The sequence below is a fragment of the Garra rufa genome, chromosome 3, assembly GCF_049309525.1.
Source record: "Garra rufa chromosome 3, GarRuf1.0, whole genome shotgun sequence".
NCBI classification, from domain to species: Eukaryota; Metazoa; Chordata; class Actinopteri; order Cypriniformes; family Cyprinidae; genus Garra; species Garra rufa.
In genome coordinates this window covers 3,707,419-3,731,446 of record NC_133363.1, presented here as the reverse complement: position 1 = coordinate 3,731,446, position 24,028 = coordinate 3,707,419, and the positions used below count along the sequence as shown (strand labels likewise).

The window sequence follows — 24,028 nt, the reverse complement described above, 5'->3', positions numbered from 1 at the left end:
AAAATGCATTGCCACATCTAATGCAAATTAACCTGAAGGATAGTGGGAAAATAATCCATTCACACCAAGAACAATACCTATAATATATATATATTAGCATCCACACAATGCACAATATTGTTCTTTTTATTATAAGCACATACAGTTTTTTCACTTGCTGCTTTAAAAGCGGATTCTGATTGGCTGTCAGCGGGGGCAAAAAAAAAAGTTCTGAAAGTGATTTCAACAATGTTTTTCTTTACGGAAACTTGTTTCCATCACAAGATAAAGAAAATAATAATAAAAAATGTAAATGCGACTTTATCTCACAGTTCTGACTTTGTCACAGTTGATGTTTTTTCAGACTTTTTTCTTGCAATTCTGACTTTATTTTATGTAGCTCCACCCCTTTCAGAGCGGCGCTCATTGTGTCTTCTGTCTTCCGTATGTATTTCCACAGCGTGAAGGTAAGGTTGTATGAATTTATGAATGAACCACTCATTTTAAAATGTTCTTGGTCTACTGACTTTTCTTATGACTTCCGCTTCAAACATTATGCACAATGATATCTTCGTTAAAGGGGTCATTGGATGCAAAACTCAATTTTACGTTGATTGAACGTTGGCAATTTGTGTACACAACCACCCTCAATGTGATGACACACAGACAGAGGCCACTCCCACAATACTTGATTGACATGAGCGCCTTACCTTAGCCCCGCCCTCACCGAGCTGAAACTGTCCGACTTCAAGCGCCATTGCGTGACTCAGGTGCAGAGGAAGACTCTAATTGAGAGATTGAGGTGTTCTATTGTTGGATGTAATAATGAACATAGCAGTTGTCATTTACTCCTGACATCAGAACTGCTGAAGATGCAGAGGATTAACGTTACTTTCGTTTTTGAAAGGAAAGAGCAGATCCCGATCTACAAATGCGTCTATGTTCGTGCAAATCATTCCTGATGCAGCTTCACCCACAGCAGAAGTGAGTATAAGGGTTTTTACGCATCTTTGCAAATGGCCTTTCTTAATAATGTGCTAGTTAGCAAGTTTCACTGCTAAAAGTGTCTAAAGTAAACATTACAGCTCATCATCCACACAGCAGAGAGGGGCAGGGCGAGCAGTGCTCATTTGCATTTAAAGGAACATGCAACAGAATAATTTGCTCTAAAAAGGGCTGCTTTTGACAAGGTAAAAAGAGAGTTTTTACACTACCATTGAGAAATTTGAACTGAATTATGTAATAGACTCATTAAGACCCTAAATAGTCATATTAGAAAACCTTTAATAAATCCTCTTCACCAGCTAATTACTCTTCAACAGTGATGCTACAGAACTAGCTAATGAAAAAACTCAAGTACAAAGTTTTTTTTTTGTTTGTTTGCCAGAGAATAAGAAATTTAAAGGTAAATGCATTACTTTACTCAGAAATGTCAGTTTGTATATTGTGTTATTAAATAAGTAGAGTTTTGTTAAACCGGTTTTAATAAGTATATTTTACACTACAAAGTAAATGTATATACATCAAACATTCAAATGCCCATGTAAATATAAACAAGTATAAATAGATGTGCCGAACAGAAAGATTCTACAACACAGTGTTTCCTAAACTCTTTTTCACACCGCTGCATCCTCTTTACTTTTCTGACTGCTTGTGTTTTGTGTTTCCGGAGGCACTTCGACTTTCTTCATCTCGAGTCCTTTGACCCAGGTGTAGGCGAAGGATCCGCCCAGCACCATCATATTGCTTGTCCACCAGAGCAAAGTCTTACTGGAGGCCGAGTAGAGGACCGCCAACACGGTCTGTGCACAGGATTTGGCTGTGCCCGAAACATTGTGCGTCAACGGACTGGTGAATTTGATCTGAAGTCCTGTCACGTAACCGATGGCAAAGCCAAAGATTCCCCCCACAATCATCATCCCCCAAAAATCTAAATGCGTCAATCGGCTAAACGTAGACAAGCTTTTCAGTTCGCCTAAAATGACAATAAGTGGAATAAAAAGTACACTGGCATTGAGGTTATTGTAGTAGGAGAGCTTCCAGATATTTCCATCCACCACCGGCATCACTTTTTTTGTGTAAATGGCGTTGAGAGATACACAAAGACTGGCAAGTACGCCGAATATCACGCCTGTCCAAGAAAGGGAACCTGCGACAGATTCCTGGTCCACACCCAGCCAGAATCCACCTGAGGCAAAAAACAAAGCACAAACTGAGCATATCTCTTTTGTTGATGAACGGGATCTTTATAGTTGCTAAAAAAAAGTATTCTCATTAACTAGGTATGAATGCTGGTTTCTAACTTTTGAAGCCTGTTTACATCAATTACTGTACACTGTAAAAAAATTGCTGTAGTTCTGCAGCTGGTTGCCAGTAAATTACTGTAGATTTTTAATTTATGTTATTTACTGGCAACAGTTTGTTCAAAGTTAAATGAACATTAAACATTAACAAGTCTTTGTCTTTACAGAATAAAACTATAAAATAACAACCTACTGCAAAGCATTCTGGGAACCAGAAACCTTCATCAACCTTTTTCTGTTTTTTTCCTTCAGATTTTGGTTCCCAGAATGCTTTGCATGAGGCTGTTATTTTAGTTTTATTCTGTAAAGATAAAGACTTGTTAATGTTTAATGTTCAATTAACTTTGAACAAACTGTTGCCAGTAAATAGCATAAATTAAAATCTACAGTAAGTTACTGGCAACCAGCTGCCAGTAATACTGTAATTTCTACAGATTTTCTTTACAGTGTAGCTATAAAGACAACAGTAGCACTATATCAGTTTTAACCTTAACCCATTTATTTTACACTACACAGTATTTTTACATATGCTGCAAGTACACATAAGTGCACATACTGTAAAATAAGTGCAACCAAAATAACTATAAGGTCATTCCGTGACAAGTCAAATTTTAGATTTTGCTAATATGTTTTCTGAAGAAAGATAGACATGTATAGTCATGAAAGCCAAAATATTAAATGTCATGGATTAATATTTACTAAATAAGCCACTATTTTGTAGAGGGGGGTCAAAATGGAAATTTTCACCTGCGATTCAGAGCCAAGTAACAGGGGGTAAAAATTAGGTCAGAAAGATGACAGCATCGTCATGTTATTTTTACACAGAGATTGGTAAGTCTGTTAGTAAAATATGCTGACTTTATTACACGGCTCTTTAGAATGCTTGATTCTGATTGGTCAGTTGAGACATTTGCAGGTTCGTTCTTTTCAAATAATCACCGCTCCAAAGTAATAACGCATAGCCGGTACTACTTGTATGTTTAAAATCCCTCCGTGCCAGCAAAGATTACCGTTTGGCGCCATCTTGTGACAAACACTGGACAACCACAATTAACAATGGAAAATTTCGACATTAATCTATTTAAATTGTCTTACTAACGTACATAGTTTGAATGTTAGTCCCGTGGTACTATATCGTTTCGCGGAAGGATAAAAATGTTAATTTAAAACAAATATGCCAATAAAAGGTTTCAAATTCATATTCATGTCCAGTTTTTTTTCCTTATGTGGCAAGTAGCCGTGTAATAAGCGGGATAATGTACAGGCAGCCGGTAGTTATCGCAGAAATAAGCCCCTTCAGTGTCGCGTCGGGTCGGGTCCTGATCACACTGTCGGGGCTTATTTCTGCGATAACTACCGGCTGCCTGTACATTATCCCTTACTTAGCCATCTTTTTTACATTATGTGCCAATGGTGACCATTCAAAAATGGGGAAACGGCACATTTCAAGTTTTTACTACGAAGTTTGCATGTCTGTAACTCAAGAAGTATTGAAGACATTTAATGCCCTTTTAGATTTTGTGTCTTAACAAAATTTCCTTTCGGCATCTTCATTTTTAAGGCCATGTTTGGTTCCAGAGATATTGGAATTTCAACATGGCACCAGGGGTAAATTGTTCAATTGTACACATTTTTAATGGTCAAAAGCCTAATGTGGGTCAATTTGCAAAAAGTCTTCTTTTCTTTTAAAGAGGAATGTCTGAAGAAGAAATTTTGGAAAATTTCATTTTGGCAACTGTTTTCTATATGCGGCTGATTCTCACTTGAAAAAAAAAAACTAAAAGTGATTTAGTAAATGTTTTTTTTTTTTTTTTTTAAGAAAAATGTGAAAATGGGGAGAAGGGTGACATGTTTGAATTTTTTTCCTGTGGCAAACACAAAAGATATTTTGAAGAATGTCAGAAACCAGCTGACGGTACCCATTGACTTCCATAGTATTTTCCCATACTATGAAAGTCAATGGCTGCCATCAATTGTTTGGTTGACGATATTTATTCAAAATAGCTTTTGTATGTGTGTATATTCAGCAGAAGATAAGACATTTATACAGGTTTAGTCATTGACATGACTCTGAATAAAGTTTAATTTTGGCGTGAACTGTCTCTTTAAGTGGCTGATACTCGCCTCCAAAAGAATTTACTGAAAGTGATTTTGTAATATTTTTTAAGAAAGATTGGGAGAGGGAGAAGGATGACGAGTATGAATTTGTCTTTCTTTTGCCAAACACAAAAGATATTTTGAAGAATGTCAGAAACCAGCTGACGGTACCCATTGACTTCCATAGTATTTTCCCATACTATGAAAGTCAATGGCTGCCATCAACTGTTTGGTTGATGATATTTATTCAAAATAGCTTTTGTGTAATATTTTTTAACAAAGATGGGGAGAGGGAGAAGGATGACGAGTATGAATTTTTCTTTCTTTTGCCAAACACAAAAGATATTTTGAAGAATGTCAGAAACCAGCTGACGGTACCCATTGACCTCCATAGTATTTTTCCAATACTATGGAAGTCAATTGCTACCATCAACTGTTTGGTTGACGATATTTATTCAAAATGTATCTGTGCTCAGCAGAAAATAAGACATTCATACAGGTTGAGGGTGAATAAAGTTTCATTTTGGCCTAAACTTCAGCGTCTTTTAAGTATTTTTAAGCGGCTGATACTCACTTAAAAAAAAAAAAATCCCTGAAAGTGATTTAGTAATTTTTTAAGAAAGATGGGGAGGGGGAGAAAGGTGGTGACGTATATGAATTTTTATCTTTTAGTAAACAAAAGATATTTTGAAGAATGTCAGAAACTAGCTGACGGTACCCAATGACTTCCATAGTATTTTCCCATACTATGGAAGTCAACGGCTACCATCAACTGTTTGGTTGATGATATTTATTCAAAATAGCATTTGTGTGTGTGTGTGTGTTCAGCAGAAGTTAGAGATTCATACATGTTTAGAATGACATGAGGGTGAGTAAAGTTTTATTTTGGTGTGAACTGTCTCTTTAAGCATCTGATTCACCTCCAAAAAAAATTATCCCAGAAAGTAATTTGTAATATTTTTTTAAGAAAGATGGGGAGGGGGAGAAGGATGACGTGTATGAATTTCCGTTTTTTTTTTAAAGGATATTTTGAAGAATATCAGAAACCAGCTGATGGTACCTATTGACTTTCATAGTATTTTCCCATACTATGAAAGTCAATGGCTACCATCAACTGTTTGGTTGACGATATTTATTCAAAATAGCTTTTGTATGTGTGCTCAGCAGAAAATAAGACATTCAAACAGGTTGAGGGTGAATAAAGTTTCATTTTGGCCTAAACTTGAGCGTCTTTTAAGTGGCTGATACTCACTTAAAAAAAAAAAAAAAAATCCCTGAAAGTGATTTAGTATTTTTTTAAGAAAGATGGGGAGGGGGAGAAAGGTGACGTATATGAATTTTTATCTTTTAGTAAACAAAAGATATTTTGGAGAATGTCAGAATCTAGCTGACGGTACCCATTGACTTCCATAGTATTTTCCCATACTATGGAAATCAATGGCTACCATTAACTGTTTGGTTGACGATATTTATTCAAAATAGCTTTTGTGTGTGTGTGTTCAGCAGAAGATAGAGATTCATACACGTTTAGAACGACATGAGGGTGAGTAAAGTTTTATTTTGGTGTGAACTGTCTCTTTAAGCATCTGATTCACCTCCAAAAACATTTTATCCCTGAAAGTGATTTTGTAATATTTTTTTAAGAAAGATGGGGAGGGGGAGAAGGATGACGAGTATGAATTTTTCTTTCTTTAGCCAAACACAAAAGATATTTTAAAGAATGTCAGAAAACAGCTGACGGTACCCATTGACTTTCATAGTATTTTCCAATACTATGGAAGTCAATGGCTACCATCAACTGTTTGGTTGATGATATTTGTTCAAAATAGCTTGTGTTTGTGTGTGTTCTGAAAAAAGATATAGATTCATAGGGTGAGAAATGTTCATTTTGGCGTGAACTGTCTCTTTAAGAGGCTGATACTCACCTAGAATGACTCCGCAACAAAGCACAGCGTATAAGGACGTTGTTTGCTTCAGAACCACGTAGGACAGGACAACGTTAAATACAGTGGAAAGCGAACGGCCAACAGTATAGAAGGCAACTCCCACATATTTCAGGCACAAGTTGTTGAATGTGATCATGCCGATGAACACGACGCTCAAAGGTAAAATCTCTCTGGATAGTCTCAAATCAAATTTCAAAGAGGGGAAGTCCACAAATCCAGGACATAATTTAGAGAGAAAGTTCATGATCCAACATAGTCCAACACTAACAACACACTGGAAAAATGTGATGAAGACAGGCGCGTCCAGGTCCTTGTTGTCTAACAGGTAGTTGTTCAGAAATACCATGGAAATCGAAATGAACCAGTAAAGAGCCACAACCAAACCGATTTTGGTCGCTCTCATAAAGAAGGGCTCCTCTTTGTCCGGAGTGGAGTCTGTGAAAGCCATTCTTAAGATTCTGGATCGTTTGAGTTGGGATCTGTTCATGGTTCAAGAATAAAGGAAGATGAACAATGCAAATGAACATTAGTTATTTCATAATAACAACAGAAACATTTCGCGTTGGCTGCCTGTGATCCTCTGAACTAGCCATGAGTTAAACGACAACTTCCCGGTTCCGTGTTGGATTTCTTAAAGGGATACTCTCACCCGAGTAAAGTCATACAGCTATCAAGCTAAAACCATTATATTTGATCAGGCTATCACATATAAGCTGCCACAATCAGATAATTATCGTATTATTGTTTATACGTCCAATAATTAATATTTAAGTAAATAAAAAACACCAACAAATACTATAAGAGCATTTCTGATGCTTAACTATACGTTTATTCTCTTACGTAAACATTAATAATAAAATAATTTACAGTTTTACGTTTGTAACGTTAAAAAAATGAAAGAATCTGTACAAATTTAATGCTTGAGTCTTACCTTCCTGGGCATGTGACATTTGCTTGCTAGCATTTGCAATGCACATTGAAGCAGGAAGTGTTTTTATTTTTCAACTCCTCCTTTCCCTTGAGACAACCTACCGTATTGCATTATTATTACAATGAAACAACAACAACAAAAAATATATTTATGAGTCACAGACAGATAAAAGAAGCGCAAGTTCTGTTACAAAGTTTAAACTTGTCTAGAAAGCTCATTTCTGTTTTAATTTTTAAAAGAAACAAATTATAAAATTGCATAATTTTAAATGCATTAGACTGAGGTGGTATTTTAAGTATCATGTATGCATATATATATGTGTATATATGTGTGTTTTTTAAATATTATTTACAATATTTTTTCTTAGAAATAGGGAGTGACATAAATATTTTCGGCTATTATGCTCCCATTTGTACATATATCCTTCCAAAATATCTGTATAAAATTGCAATAAAATGCTCTACATTTATTAGAAGTTGTATAAATGTCATTTATGATTTTAAATTGCACCTCTGCATTTTGGAGCTATGGGAAATAAACATTTACTAATTTCAAACGATGCTTTTTAATGGCGAAAATTCCTCAGAAAGACTATATAATGGTTTATAATGGGCTCATGAATTTTGAAGTTTGTCACTACTTGAAATGTTCTTATACTTAACTTAATCAGTGCTAATAGTGTACTTTTAATAACTTTATTGTGAATATTCTATGACATGGCCGATAAAATAAACATTACATTAATTAACGTTAATTTCCAGTGGCTTTCCAGTGTATTCTAAACAAATACAGCTATGTATATGTAGCTTCCCTCAATTTTTATTTATTATTTAGCATTCATTTAGTATTTAGATTAAGTAGACTGCATAATATATATTTATACTTAATATTTATCTATTTTTTAGATTAATTTAGATATTTATGGCCCGGTTTCACAGACAGGGCTTAGACTAAGCCAGGATTAGGTCATGGTTCAATTAGGACATTTAAGTAATTTTTATAAATGGGCTTAGCAAAAATATCACTGATGTGCATTTTGAGACAAAACAAATACACTGATATATTTTAAGATGAGTCAGTGTAAGTCTCTTTCAGTGGAAACAGCTCAGACTTACATTTTAGTCTAGGACTAGGCTTAAACCTTGTCTGTGAAACCGGGGGTATATGTCTAGTTTTCCTTTGCTTATAGGAATTATTACCATGAAAATAGATTAATGGCTCTGGAAATTATTGCAGGGATTCTTCATGGCAGAAGGACTTTTATTCTGAAGTTCAGAAAGGGGCGGAGTCTGAGAGGGTGGTTGCTTATTTCCGGTAGTGAGCTTCGCTGATGCATATCGTTAGATATCACTGCATTCTGACGTAATTATTACTGTATTTTGCTTATTTGAAATATAAGACAGGCCTTGTCCGTTATCTAATAACTTCGGGATGGCAACAACAATTAGTACCCAAAGGGGACAGGTAAGAGCTGATTTGTAAATACACTCTTAACAGTACGCAACATGCTAGCTTGCTCAAGCAGCATAAGAATGATTTTTCCTATTAAAAACAAACATGGGAAGTTGCGCAGTACAGAATTAGCAACATGCCAATATGCATATATTGATGTTACATGATGTTACAGATGAAGTGGCGACTAAACATCGCAATTTTTGATGCACACTACCGAAAAAGACCAAAATAAGTAACGTTATGTACGTATGTCAGTACTTGACTTTCTGCTGCAGAAACGTCGAGATTATTTCCATTTAGAGATCGTCTATGTCGACCTAAGGCAATTGTAATGCTATGTTAACAAATATGATTTTATTCCAGACTTTAAAGATCTGTTTGTATTCCTGTGGAGCTAAACAGTCGATTTATTTCATACATTACTTGCATGCACGTTATTCTTGTCGTAAATGTGGTTTTAAAAGTCTAAGGGAGTTACAGTTGATGCATGGTATCGTTATATCAGGCTCGTGATTTAGCACAGTAACGGGAAGTTGACGTATGACATATTAACAAACACTTCCAGTCAGTGTTAATATACAATAGTAACAGAGAAATGTTCAATTTCCAGTTTCCTTGTTCTTGTATGTTTAAGTTTTTTAATAATAATAAAAAAAAAAGTAACAGAGAAATTATTAAAGGTGTGTTTAAAAAGAAAATTGCACCATGTTCAACCGTGTTTTGGTCAGCTTTTGGAAATGTTAAATAGAAAAGAGTCAACACAGAGACAATAAACAATAAAAATATTCTTTAAATGATAACAGACAATCTACCCTGTTAAACAGTTATTTGATCTCTGTAATTTGGATATTGAAAATTATTGCAAAAATCTATTTTTAAATTGCTTAATGTATTTGTTTTATATAAATTGTTATGTTTATAGTTTTGTGTCATTTACTTTATTATGCTTACTTTAATATATTTTAAAATGAAAATGTATTTATTCTAAGCATATGTTGTGAGATGTTTAAAGCTTTATTCATTTTGGTTATTATAATGAAAATATATGTCAGTATAAGTATAGGTTTGCTGATACCATAAAAAAATATATATTTTAGGGTCAAGTCACATAATTATAGAAATAAATGCCTGTTACAATAAGACACCACCTACTAATAATGATAATTTGTACAATACAAGTTCAACTAAATTAAGTCATTTTGGGAAATGGGAATAATTTAAAGAATCATTCTTTCCTTTTTTAAAAGCAAGAAATATAACATTCCCTCTCACTCTGACCCAAAAATAATTCTGCAAGAACATTATGCATTGTTTTAATTAACATTTCTATTAACTCTAAAAGAGTACATTGTGCCCTGTTTTTAATTCCCAAATACAATGCACAATTTTAAACAACTTACATTAGTAAACAACATGCTTGTAGAAAAAAAAAATCACATAAAATTATAAGCAATTATCAGAATGAAGTGTAGGTTCTTCAATAGCAATGTACTTTTAGAGTATAGGCATCTAATAGAAGATGATGGTTGCATTGAATTTCTTCACTTTTATCATGCTTTTGATTCAAATGAACACCCGTATGTTTTCCATTATTTGCATTATTTATTTATAGATGCATTGCTAAACATTATAGAATCTCTTCATGAAAATTGTGATAAATCAATCTCTTTATCAAGAGGCACATCACCCTGATTTTCCATTTAACATGGGGTTAAATAGGGTTGCCCTGTTTCTCTAAATAATGGCTACAGAAAGGCATTCTGTCTTTATTAAAAATTCAGCTATTCAACTGTATTCAAATGTGAACATGCCAAATAAAAAAACAGATACAGTATTCCTCAAAATGAGTAAAAACAGTGAAATTCAACGCAAACCTGCAATAATTAAATATGTTAAAAAATACAAATATCCTTTGTGTATTTAATCCCATTTTATTAACCAATGTGTTTGCTGCCGTAATTCGGTGATCCAATTCATCCATACTAATAAGTATCTGTTTTCCTTTTTTTATTGCTGAAGAGTTGAGTTTTTCTTCTGCGGTCTACTGTACAGACGTGAATTTACTTTTCTCTAAGCCTGAGGCTTTTGGTGTGAAAAGGCTTTTACATTTGCAAAAAATAGAACCTTTTATATTAACAACAAACAAGCAAGCCCTGCCCAGATTTAAAAAGTAACGCAAAAGTAACGTAACGCATTACTTTCCATAAAAAGTAACTAAGTAATGTAATTAGTTACTTTTTTAGGGAGTAACTCAATATTTTAATGCATTACTTTTAAAAGTAACTTTCCCCAACACTGACCACTAACTTGAGTTGGTCAAAGAAGCAATGATTAGTAATTACATGTACAAAAGGCTCTTTTTGTGATTCTGAAGTGTCATAATTCGTTGTGCAGAATCAAAAACTGTTGTTATTCTGTGTTCAGGTCTACATTGGTGAGCTGCCTCAGGATTTCCTGAGAATCACCCCCACACAGCAGCAGCAGCAGGTGCAGTTAGATGCCCAGGCGGCCCGACAGCTGCAGTACGGAGGAGCTTTAGGAACAGCTGGCCGCCTCAGCATCACTGTCGTACAGGTACATCTACATCAACTATGTATTCAGACTTACAGAGCTGTTCTGCATTACTACATTACTGCTGCAGAAAACACACACTGTTCTTCATTATATTGAAAGTAATAGTGAGTTTGTGAATAAATAGTTTTAAGGCAGTGCTTTTTAATAGGGATGCACCGAATGTTCGGCAACCGAAATTATTCGGCCGAAAATAGCATAAAAACAGTTTTTCCGGTGGAATAAGTGAAAAGGCAAAATAAATTACACCGAACAATGATGTGACGTGATCTAATAGAGGCGCACACTAATGCAGCAAACATGTCGGCAGTCTGGAAGCCTTTAAAACTGTCTGAGAAAGATGCAAAAATCATTACAAGCACCGACAGCACGAAAATGTGTAGTATCACAATGCATGTCTTCCATGAGAAGAGGAAGGGCTGGTTGTTGCTGGTTACTGTATGATGACTGAAATGGCAAAATGGCCTTAATTAGGGATGCATGATATTTATCGGACGGATATATTATTGACCGATATGGGTAAAAATTACGTAATTTTTATTACTCCGATAAATAAATGAAATCCGATCCGATAAAGTACTCTTGCTGGTAAATCAATCAATCAGTCTGGTTTATCTGAGATTCATCTGCTTTCCGAGTGCAAGTGACTGCAGCTGTAAACTGCAGTGACTCTCGGACTTTGTCGCTTTTAATACGTCATCATCTGTGTCGTCATCATCGTCTTCGCCGGTCTGGAAGTTTTTCGCGGTGGAAGATGAGGACGATGCTATTGCTGTTTGCAACACATGTTTAGCAAGGATTCTGAGAGGAGGTAAAAAGCCGTCAAGTTTTAACACAACAAATCTCACTACAGAGGTCATCATCGCGGTGAATCTGTTTTAGGGGCCGTTCACATGTCGCACCTAAAAACGCGTGGAAAACACTAGACGCGACGCTTTCTCTTTCTTTCCAAACCGCTCCGTAGCCTGTTCTACTGTGGCGTCTGCCGTTGCTAAGCAACCATGACCTGCGCTCTCCATAAAGACACAGAAGTTTCAGCAAAGGATAAATGGATTTTCAGCATTAAAAATCGCTTGCAGTAGCTCTGTTATTAAATTTATTTAAAAATGGTTATTCCTGTACAGCTATGATAAGCTGTTTCTCCACCTTGGCAGTGCTTTCAATGTTATTAAGGGAACGGGTGAAGCTGATTGGTTGGTTCATGTCACATGACCTGCGTTGGGCTTGCGGCGTTCTGAAAAGTTGATGTTTTTATCTCGATTCTGATGTTTTATTCCCCGCCTTGTACGATTTGGTTGCTGCACACATTCATAATATGATCAATAAGACGCTTTAACGGACATTTGGACATGTGACGTTACTCCATGATGCACTTTTCATTTTTTCCAGGTTGACAAATGTCAAAGCATTTTATTTATTTAGAATTGTGGTGCCTTACACAAAAAATAAAAACATTTTTGAAGAGTCAGGACTGATGTTTGCTATGATTGTTAGACCCAGATATATACAGTAATATACATTTCATTAGTTTATCTCAGATTTTGTATTCTCTTGGGTGCACAAAATTATCATATAAAAATATGAACGTATCGGCCACAAGAAGGACTTAATTATCGGCTATCGGTATCGGTAAAAAATTTTCATATCGTGCATCCCTAGCCTTAATCCATTAGTAAGTAAACTACAGAACGTTACGTTGTCTAATACAAACACAAATTGTATTTATTCTGACAGCGCTGCACAAGCTCCTTAGCCAGGGTTCAAAGTCCAAAGCAGAAGGAAAATCTGTGATGAGGATCGTTCATAAATCTGCTGCTGTCAGCATAAAGTAGTACTGAGGTCTTGCGGGTTTCCGCCAAAATAAAAGTCAACCTTCATAAATGTTAGCATTGTAATTTTACTGTTGTTTTGTAAAATAAAATAAAGTAACGCAAAATAACGATAACAACCTTAACAACTCTTTATTTGTACATTTAAAAACACATGCCTGATTCAAGAAGTGGGTCTTAAAAATGGCTAAAGAATATTATTTTACTAACTTATTAATTTTAAGTTAAATTGTGCTTTGTTGGTAGGCTATAATGTCTGCTAGAATGTTAAAAATGTTTAGTTAAAGAAATATTTTTAAATTGTTTTGAAAATCAAGACAAAACTGTAAAAAGCAAATATTGGCTGTTTAATTTATGCAATGGTGAAAAAAAAAAAACTGGCAAAATACATGGGGAAAAACCATGTTCGGTAATCTGTCTTCAGCTCAGTGTGTCATTTCGGTGCATCCCTACTTTTTAATGAATCAGATTGTGAAATGAACTGAATGATTTAATGCTAATTGAACCAGTCATTAAAGTAATAATTGCCATACTGGGCCATTTTTTCTTGAGCTGTTATTGACTGTAGAATCAATGTACTCAAAATGTACTCAACTTAAGGCTATCCAAGATGTAGATGAGTTTGTTTCTTCATTAGATTTGTAGAAATGTAGCATTCCATCACTTGCTCACCAATGGATCCTCTGGAGTGAATGGGTGCCGTCAGAATGAGAGTCTGAACAGCTGATAAAAACACAATCCACAAGTTATCCACACCATTCCAATCCATCAGTTAATGTCTTGTGAAATCAAAAGCTGCGTTTTTGTAAGAAATGAATGATTACGGCTTATAATTTCAGGCAAATCCTCTACGCATAATATTGCTTTCTCCAGAGACTAACTTGGTAAAAGGTCTAAAAATATGATTATGATAACAATGTTAAGTTATTTCCATTACTAACATCCTTCTGTGATTGTAACATTAATTGAGCAGTTACTTAAGCAATGCATTTTAGCTAGTTGTGCAAAACATTTTGGCTTAACATGACTCATTGCAACTGTTTTCGTGTTTGTGCATCTGCGACTTCAAGTGTGTAATGATTATACTGGATATTTGAAGCCCAAATTTAACCTTTTTTTCACAGGCAAAGCTTGCAAAGAACTATGGGATGACACGCATGGACCCTTACTGCAGGATTCGACTTGGTTACGCCGTCTATGAGACTCCTACTGCCCACAATGGAGCAAAAAACCCTCGCTGGAACAAAGTCATCCAGTCCACTGTCCCGCCCGGGGTCGACTCCTTCTATCTGGAAATCTTTGATGAGGTCAGACTGAAATCACTTCATTTGGTTTCATTCTAGCATCACCTTAATCTATCTGCTTTATTTTGGTCTCTTTCTCATCTGAGCTATAAATAACAGAATGCTCTTAACTGCTTTTGTACACTGGTTACATGAAGCAAAAAAAGAAAACGCATACATGTGTATATAGTTTTATTTTTTTATGCTGCATGCTGTATATCAGCATTCTCATTACCTCTTACTTAGTTAAAAATTATGTTAATTTTATCAGATTTCTTTTTTTATTTATTCTTGTGTCATATGTCCTTTTTATCACATTTAGTCAACATTAACCTAACCTTTCTTAGTTCAATTTTAGTTAACTAAAAGTCTAGGCATTTTAGTATAGCTTAATTCATTAAAAACTGGAAAAACTGGTAATCATGATTGCTTTGCTCAGATTTAGTTGGTATTAGAAATCATTTGAGAAGTTTCTTTAAAGCTTTATTTAATGGTAATGTAGTTAAATGTTGTACATGTGATTTATAGCCACACAAATGTGAAATCTGTTCAAAGCATATCTATTTTTTATTGTGTGTTGTTGGTATTGTTTTATATCTGTAATCTGTTGTAGGGCTGTCACTATTGACTTAAGTACATATGTAATAGCAACGAGGCAATAATAATAAGTTCAAATAAAGTATCAAAAGCAAGTAGTTTTATTAAACAAAACTGTTCAAATACATAATGTATTATAAACAGTAAAGCTAATGTATGTTATGCATTATAACAAATGCCTGCAGAGGGCGCCAACGGCCTAAAGATTTTTTTTTTTTTTAACTTTAATATTTGTTTAATCCTCGTTTAATATTGACTCAACAAACATTTCATTCAAATGTCCACTTAATCTTTAATATTTGGTCATTTCTTTACGACAGAAATCCTGCAGGCACTGTAATTTGTTGAATATGTGAACATCAAAACGTGTAAACACAAAGGGCAAGGGTTTAAACTTTTATTTTGAAATCGCTATGAACAGTTAGCATATAGAGATGTACAGATGTATTTTCCTGTGTTTGTGTAGTGTTATAAATGTTATACCTTACAAACCTGGTGAAACCTTACACGCATGTAAATAATTAAAGCGCATATTTTAAACATGCATCGCATATATATATATATTTAATTGAATCGTAGCGTTTGCAAATTTTTAATAGCATTATGCTTTATCATTTTAAATGGGTTTAATATGTGACCCTGGACCACAAAACCAGTCATAAGGTTAAATTTTACAAAACTGAGATGTATACATCATATGAAAGCTCAATAAATAAGCTTTCTATTGATGTATGATTATGGTTGTTAGGATAGGACAATATTTGGCCGAGATACATCTATTTGAAAATCTGGAATCTGAGGGTGCAAAAAAATCTAAATACTGAGAAAATCACCTTTAAAGTTGTCCAAATTAAGTTCTTAACAATGCATATTACTTATCAAAATTTACATTTTGATATGTTTACAGTAGGAATTTTACAAAAAATCTTCATGGAACATGATCTTTACTTAATTTCCTAATGATTTTTGGCATAAAAGAAAAATCAATAATTTTGACCCATACAATGTATTTTTGGCTATTGCTACAAATATACCCCAGCGACTTAAGACTGGTTTTGTGGTCCAGGGTCACATATGTGGAATGCACCACTTCCGGTATTTTGCCGATTACTCGACACGGGCAAAATGCAATCAAGGATTTTTTTTAAATCGAATACTCGGAATAGAATTGCGAAATCGTTACAGCCCTAATCTGTTGTCATGTATATAATTTTTTTAACCGTTATGCATCACATTGATTAACAGTTATTGTTTTTCATGACCAGTTGACATTTAACAAGTAAAATAACCCCAAATCATACCCTAATCATAAATGTAACCCTATAGTAAGTAAATTTGATTAATTAATATTACTCATCACTTATTTGTGTAATTTCACTGTAATAACATCACCTTAATAAACATAGTTTTATATTTTAGCAAGCAAATGCAAACAAAAGTCTGCATGAAATCGCAGTAAGTGCTTTTAACTGATGATTGTTTTGTGTTGGTGGACAGAGAGCATTTTCCATGGATGATCGCATCGCATGGACACACGTGACGATCCCAGAGAGCCTGCGAGAGGGGACCGTCGTGGATGAATGGTACAGCTTGAGCGGAAGGCAGGGTGATGACAAAGAAGGCATGATTAATCTTGTCATGTCCTTTGCTGTAAGTCCTCACTCACAAAATACTCCTGCGCATGAACTGTTATGGCATGTCTTGACCTTACGAGAGAGAAGTTGTTGCGTTTTGCTTGTGAAGTTGTAAACCAATGCAATTGCAATTAGTATGCCTGTTCACTGGACTGCGATTGTGTCATGCTGCATTTGTTCAGTGTGAACAGTCACAGGGTGGCCGCGGATCCTTAAAAAGTCTTAAAAAGTCTTAAATTCCGTTGTCCTAAAATAAGGCCTTTAAATGTCTTAATTTGTCTTAAATCTAAATCCAAGGGTCTTAAATTTTTTACACTTTGAAAAGGAAAAGTTTATCGTTTTGAGGAGAATCTCCTGCGCAGGTTCTAAATCTGTTCTGTTGCTAGACACGCGCTTGCTTGACAACGCCTCAGTGTTGCCAGATTTAGCGGGTTTCCGCCCAACTACACGCATTTGATTCGCAGATTAACTGTTAAGTTTAACCATCATAGAGTAAAAGTTTATAATTAGCACGTTTTTACGTTGCCGCACACACCTGACGCGAGCACACGCAGAGAGAGAGAGAGGAGAGAGAGGCGCGCGGCGCGATTCACACAGATTGATTCCTCTTTAACTGCTATTTGAACGGAAACGTACATACCAAGTCATGTCTTAATACCCGTTTTGGTATTCTGTTTAACAGTCGTTTATGTCTTCAGTGAACCGAAACAGCTGAGAAAGAGATGCGTGCCAGTATTCGGTTCGTGCATTTGGCCTTAAAGAGACAGCGTCCTATAAATACCTGCAGTGAGAAACACTAGTTATTTTACAATTAATTATTAAATTTCCCCTCCTGAATACTAGTGTTATTGATTTTATTACTAACTTTATGTTGTATTCATTTACACTTGTCATTTGTGTAATTGTTCTTGTTTTGTTACTGAACTTTAGTTCAGCTAGTAGTTTTTGCTGTGGATGAGAAGTAGCCTACCTAAAGTAAGCATTCAGTAATTAGGAAAAAACAAACTTTTTTTTTTTTTTTTTCTGATCCGAAAAATGATCCGATCCATGACTCAAAATCCGTGTTTGTTACACTGTTACATTGGCTTCAAAGTGTGTGAGAGCCTTGACTTTGTCATGGAATAGAAAATAATTTCTTCTTCTGGAATAGTGTTTTCTGTTGAATATTCCCAAGAATAATCAGTTAAATAAAATAATAATTTAAAATATCTTCATAGTTTTGTGCTAGACTTTTGCGGGACTTTCAATTTGGTCTTAAATTTTGTTTGAAAATGGTATTAAAAAGTCTTAAAATGTCTTAAATTTAACTTGGTCAAACCTGTAGACACCCTGAGTCAAATGACTGTTGAGGACACGCATGAAAATTCAGAAAGTGCATGCACTATAAACCGGTATAAAGTGTAAGAATAGTAGCTCTTTCAAAAAAAGAAGATGCCTATAAATTATTTTCCCTTTTTTTGTCCAAGTCTATCCCAGCGGGAATGATGATGCAGATGCAGCCGCAGCCTGTGGTTCTCATGCCTACCGTTTATCAACAAGGCGTTGGATATGTGCCCATAGCAGGTTTGTTTAACATCGTCACACAATAAATAGGCATGAAGCAATCGATCAGTTACTGCTTTATTTTCAGGAAGTAGTCATAAATTCAGTTTAGGGGCCATTCATCATGTTTATCTCTACTGTGTCATATATGGTACGCAAATTTCTAAGGCCTCTAAATGATCAAAATGATCAACGTTTTTTTGTGTATAATTGTACAAACGTCCACCTTTAGCATATGCTTCACGTGTCTTTTTGCTGTAAAATTACTTTTGTATTCTTAGTAATATTTCAAGATGACTTACTGGACTGAACTCAGGTTTACTTGATTATCCAGACATCATTTAAAAAAAAAAAAATCTTGTTAAAATGTAAGTATCAAATATGATCATCAGGCTTTTGAGGAATGTCATTGAATTGCATCACATTATACATTTTTATCATAAAACTAAGCATTTAAATATTATCTTGCTTAGACAATATTGAAGATACAGACTGACAACTGATATTAATATTATTTTAAGTAGTCTGTTATATTATATAGATCTCATTGATTTACATTACAAACTATCTGAATTTCATCCTACTTGTTGGCAATATATACTGCTGTTCAAAAGTTTGGAAGATTTTTCAAGTTCAAAAGATTTTTAATGTTTTTAAATAGGTTTCTTATGCTAATCAAGACTGCATTTATTTGATCAAAAATACAGAACAAAATGTAATATTGTGAAATAGTATTATGATGTAAAATAACGTGTTTTTTTCCTAGTTTAATATACATTAAAATCAGATTTATTCCTGAGATCACAGCTGAATTTTCAGTATCATTACTTTAGTATTCAGTGTCACACAATCCTTCAGAAATCAGTCTAATATGCTGATTTATTATCTATTAATGATAAAAACAATTGTGCTGCTTAATATTTTGTTGAAACCTGTAATACTTATTTAGGATTCTTGATGAATAAAAAGTTTAAAAGAACCACATTTATTCAAAATAGAAATCTTTTCTTACAATATACACTACTGTTTAAAAGTTTGGTGTCAGTACATTTTTATTCTTTCTTTTTTTTTTGAAAGAAATGAATACTTTTATTTAACAAAGATGTGTTAAATTGATACAAAGTGATAGCAAAGACTTATATTGTTATAAAAGATTTACATTTTAAATAAATGTTGTTCTTTTAAATTTTTTATTCATTAAAGAATCCAAAAAATTAAAATAAATGTATCACAGGTTCCATAAAAAATAATAGATAATTCTAATAATAAATCAGCATATAGGAATGATTTCTGAAGGATCTTGTGACATTTAAGACTAGAGTAATGGCTGATAAATTCAGCGTTGAATCACAGGAATAAATTATATTATAAAGTACAGTGCCTTGCGAAATTATTCATAGCCCTTCATTTTTTTTTCACATTTTGTTATGTTGCTGCCTTAAACTACTTTAAATTACTTTTTTCCCCACATTTTCCCCACATCAATCTACACTCCCTACTCCATAATGGCAAAGCAAAGAATAGGTTTTAACATTTGTGCAAATTCATTAAAAATAAAAAACTGAAAAGATCCCGTTGCATAAGTATTCATACCCTTAACTCAGTACATAGTTGAAGCACCTTTACAGCCTCAAGTCTTTTTGGGTCTGATGTGACAAGCTTTGCACATCTGCATTTGGCAATTATCTGCCATTCTTTGCCTCACCTTTTCACCTCTCCATCTCTGTCAGCTTGAACATTTTCTAGAGTCCTAGTTGTTCCAGTCGTCTTCCATTATGGATAGTGCTTCTGTCAACCTTCAATGCAGCAGATTTTTTTCTGAACTCTTCCCTAGATCATTGCCTTAACGCAAGTCTGTCTCTGATCTCTACAGGCAGTTATCTTGACCTCAGGACTTGGTTTTTGCTCTGATATGCATTTTCAGCTGTTAGACCTTTTCTGAGAGGTGTGTGCCTTTCTAAATCAGACTCATTCAAATGAATTTGAACTCCACTCCAAGTGTAGTAACATCTAGAAGCAATATGAATGCTCCTGAGCTAAATTTCGAGTGTCCCAGAAAAGGGTATGAATACTTATGCAACGGGATCTTTTCAGTTTTTTATTTTTAATAAATTTGCACAAATGTTAAAAACCTATTCTTTGCTTTGCCATTATGGAGTAGGGAGTGTAGATTGATGTGGGGAAAAAAATTAATTTAAAGTAGTTTAACATAAGGCAGCAACATAACAAAATGTGAAAAAAATGAAGTGGTATGAATAATTTCGCAAGGCACTGTATATTTAAACAGAAACCATTATTTTATATTGTAATAACATTTTGCTATATTACAGTTTTTTTTCTGTAATTTTGGTCAAATAAATGCAGACTTGATGAGCATAAGAGATTTTTTTTTTTAAACATTACATTTACATTACTGATCCCAAACTTTTGAACGGCAGTGTAAATATCAGCATCTGCACCAAATGGTTTTGCTCCGTTTGAGTCTCTGAATAAAACAGAGCTGTTTTTCCCCTAAAGCATGCTCACCATATTCTCATATCATACTATATGAGCCATAAAAGCCTGATGTATCAAATTTGATACTCAACAAAAAACATACACAAATGTTTTTGTCTAAAGGTTCAATAAACAGTTTAATTTAAAAAAAAAAAATCCTTTATTTAATATGTAAGACTTATGAAATATGCAGGGCTTTTTTGTTTGAATGAGTAAAATTAATTATCTTCAATGGTTGCCTTCATAACAGGAGTTCTGATCTTTGTCACCAACAGACATCCTTGTTGACTTTTTCCCTGTCACACATTAGAAATCATAAGAAATTATATATCAGTTGAGCAAACTTAATCTCAAAATTCATCCTTTGAAAACCATTTTAAAATCAGACATTGCATTTAACATGGAAAATATACATCAAAATCACATCACAAAATGTTTTCGTTCATGAATTATTAAAGTTTGAATTCTTCATTTTTACGTCTCCGTTCAAAAATGGGAGTGACAGTTAAGGGTTAATGACAATAAAAAAAAAAAAAACATTAACACAAAACCTTTTATCCTAATGTGTGTTTAGGTGTCCCTGGTATGTACAACCAAGGTGTGGTGCCCATGGGAATGCCAGCCGTGCCTGCTGTCACAACACAGAGCGCCCCCTGCAGTGAAGAAGACCTTAAAGCCCTTCAGGACATGTTCCCCAACCTGGACAAGGAGGTGATCCGCACCGTTTTGGAGGCCCAACAGGGCAACAAGGATGCTGCCATAAACTCCTTGCTACAGATGGCCGAGGAGCTTTAACTGCAGAGCGCTCAGCTAGTGCTTAAATGTACCAACAATGTAAAACTTTATACCAAAAAAGTCCCTGTAAATATGCACACTGAAGTCTATCAACCCTTAATAGTAGCAAGTAAATCTAACCACAAACTTTTAATTGTCTTTGTTAAATCAGCATTCAGAATGAATGTTTCTGGAACGGTATAGAGAATGTAGAGGATTTTTGCAAAGGACTAACCTGTCATATGTCCGCTGAGGGCAGTATACCATATCTGTATTGTAGTGATCCTATGTCTTAAAGATGTTTGATATTATGCTTTTATCTGTATGACTTTAGTTATATAAATGTATATGAATATAATTTATTTTGAAGATTATTAAAGAGATATCAGAGTATATCAGAATTAATGTCATTATTTGTGCACAAACAACTTTATGACCATTGCAATGACAGGTTGCTGAAAGCACAGAATGTCTATTAAGTGAAGTGTATAATTCCTAATATTGGCCAGTGATATTGGCAAATATGTGACCCTGGACCACTAAACCAGTCATAAGATTAAATTGTACAAAACTGAGATGTATGCATCATATGAAAGTTCAATAAATAAGCTTTCTATTGATATATGGTTTGTTAGGATAGGACAATATTTGGCCGAGATATATCTATTTGAAGATCGGGAATCTGAGGGTGCAAAAAAATCAAAATACTGAGAAAATCACCTTTAAAGTTGTCCAAATTAAGTTCTTAACAATGCATATTACTAATCAAAAATTACATTTTGATATATTTATAGTAGGAATTTTGCAAAAAATCTTCATGGAACATGATCTTTACTCAATTTCCTAATGATTTTTGGCATAAAAGAAAAATCAATAATTTTGACCCATGCAATGTATTTTTGGCTATTGCTACAAATATATCCCAGCGACTTAAGACTGGTTTTGTGGTCCAGGGTCACATATATGACGCACATTGCCTGTACATTTGCAAGACCTTGTGCTTAAAATCATTGTAGTGTTTTGAAGTAAATCGCACTCTTCTATCTTATTTTTCTCCTCTAGCTTGTTTCTTAATCTAGCTTTATAATAAACTCTGTGATGAATTGCTGCTGTTTCTCTATTGCAAATCGCTTCGGATAAAAGTCTCAGCTAAGTTCATAAATGTAAACAAAAATCAAAAGGCTATAGTTTTCGGGAGCAATATGTGACCCTGGACTACAAAACCAGTCATAAGGGTCAGTTTTTTGAAAATGACATTTATGCATCATCTGAAAGCTGGATAAATAACTTTTCATTGATGTATGGTTCGTTAGGATAGGACAATATTTGGCTGAGATGCAACTAAAATCTGGAATCTGAGAGTGCAAAAAAATCGAAATACTGAGAAAATTGCTTTTAAAGTTGTCCAGATGAAGTTCTTATCAATGCATATTACTAATCAAAAATTAAGTTTTGATATCATATGTGACCCTGGACCACAAAACCAGTCTTAAGTCGCTGGGGTATATTTGTAGCAATAGCCAAAAATACATTGCATGGGTCAAAATTATTGATTTTTCTTTTATGTCAAAAATCATTAGGAAATTAAGTAAAGATCATGTTACATTAAGATTTTTTGTAAAATTCCTACTGTAAACCTATCAAAATGTAATTTTAGAGTAGTAATATGCATTGTTAAGAACTTAATTTGGACAACTTTAAAGGTGATTTTCTCAGTATTTTGATTTTTTTGCACCCTAGATTCCAGATGTTCAAATAGATGTATCTCGGCCAAATATTGTCCTATCCTAACAAACCATACATCAATATAAAGCTTATTTATTGAGCTTTTATATGATGTATATATCTCAGTTTTGTAAAATTTTACCTTATGACTGGTTTTGTGGTCCAGGGTCACATATATTCATGGAACATGATTTTTATCTTAATGATTTTCGTCATAAAATACCCAGGTTTTGTGGTCCAGGGTCACAAATAATAGTTTATAAGAGCATGAGCAATGGTCATGGGTTGCTTACAGTTATACACTGCAAAAAATGCTTTTCTTACTTAAATTTTTTGTCTTGTTTCCAACCAAAATATCTAAATATTCTTAAATCAGGAAGGATTTTCTAGACAAGAAAAAGTTATTGTCTTGTTTTTAGTAAAAACAAGACAAAATTAAGTGAGTTTTTGCTTAAAACAAGCAAAATAATCTGCCAATGGGGTAAGAAAAATAATCTAGTTGTCTGCTTGAAATAAGATTTTTTTTTCTTACCCCATTGGCAGATTATTTTGCTTGTTTTAAGCAAAAACTCACTTAATTTTGACTTGTTTACTTGTCTAGAAAATCCTTCCTGATTCAAGAATTTTTAGATATTTTGGCTGGAAACAAGACAAAAATTCTAAGTAAGAAAAGCATTTTTTTTGCAGTGTAATTTTTCATCCAAAATCTCTACATTGCGAATTGTGACAGAAATCTTTCCACCATGCTTTTCACAGAGCATTGACACCATTGTAATTTTCCATAAGAATGAAAGCATGTAAACAAACATCAGTTTGCATTAGTTTATTAAGAGCTATTAGTCAAGAAACAAAAGAGCTGTCATTTC

General features: G+C 34.0%; 2 protein-coding genes across 3 annotated transcripts; one reads left to right on the top strand and one right to left on the bottom strand.

Annotated features, from left to right (window-relative positions):
- Positions 1-1,312: 1,312 nt before the first annotated feature.
- slc35c1 (solute carrier family 35 member C1) lies at positions 1,313-7,298 on the bottom strand. Of its 2 annotated transcripts, XM_073837374.1 has the most exons (3): positions 7,257-7,298; positions 6,305-6,804; positions 1,313-2,167 (listed from the first exon to the last, which is right to left on the bottom strand). In XM_073837374.1, the coding sequence occupies exons 2-3, from the start codon at positions 6,771-6,773 to the stop codon at positions 1,596-1,598; spliced, it is 1,041 nt and encodes a 346-aa protein (XP_073693475.1). In that variant the 5' UTR covers positions 6,774-6,804; positions 7,257-7,298; the 3' UTR covers positions 1,313-1,595. The 2 variants fall into 2 exon arrangements, with proteins under 2 accessions (XP_073693475.1, XP_073693474.1); XM_073837373.1 differs by lacking the exon at positions 7,257-7,298 and having other exon boundaries at positions 6,305-6,901.
- Positions 7,299-8,553: 1,255 nt separating this feature from the next.
- Positions 8,554-21,830, top strand: tollip (toll interacting protein). Its single transcript, XM_073836914.1, has 6 exons — positions 8,554-8,720; positions 11,136-11,285; positions 14,236-14,418; positions 16,489-16,641; positions 18,092-18,188; positions 21,238-21,830. The coding sequence occupies exons 1-6, from the start codon at positions 8,688-8,690 to the stop codon at positions 21,456-21,458; spliced, it is 837 nt and encodes a 278-aa protein (XP_073693015.1). The 5' UTR covers positions 8,554-8,687; the 3' UTR covers positions 21,459-21,830.
- The last annotated feature ends 2,198 nt before the right edge of the window (positions 21,831-24,028 follow it).

Excerpts from the sequence above, each read along its gene's own strand:
- slc35c1 (XM_073837373.1), bottom strand. The coding sequence starts at position 6,812 with ATGAACAGATCCCAACTCAAACGATCCAGAATCTTAAGAATGGCTTTC. Across the intron at positions 2,168-6,304 it reads TTGTTGCGGAGTCATTCTAG|GTGGATTCTGGCTGGGTGTG; the intron begins GTGAGTATCAGC and ends TTTTTGCCTCAG.
- tollip (XM_073836914.1), top strand. The coding sequence starts at position 8,688 with ATGGCAACAACAATTAGTACCCAAAGGGGACAG. Across the intron at positions 11,286-14,235 it reads TCAGCATCACTGTCGTACAG|GCAAAGCTTGCAAAGAACTA; the intron begins GTACATCTACAT and ends TTTTTTTCACAG. Across the intron at positions 18,189-21,237 it reads TGGATATGTGCCCATAGCAG|GTGTCCCTGGTATGTACAAC; the intron begins GTTTGTTTAACA and ends ATGTGTGTTTAG.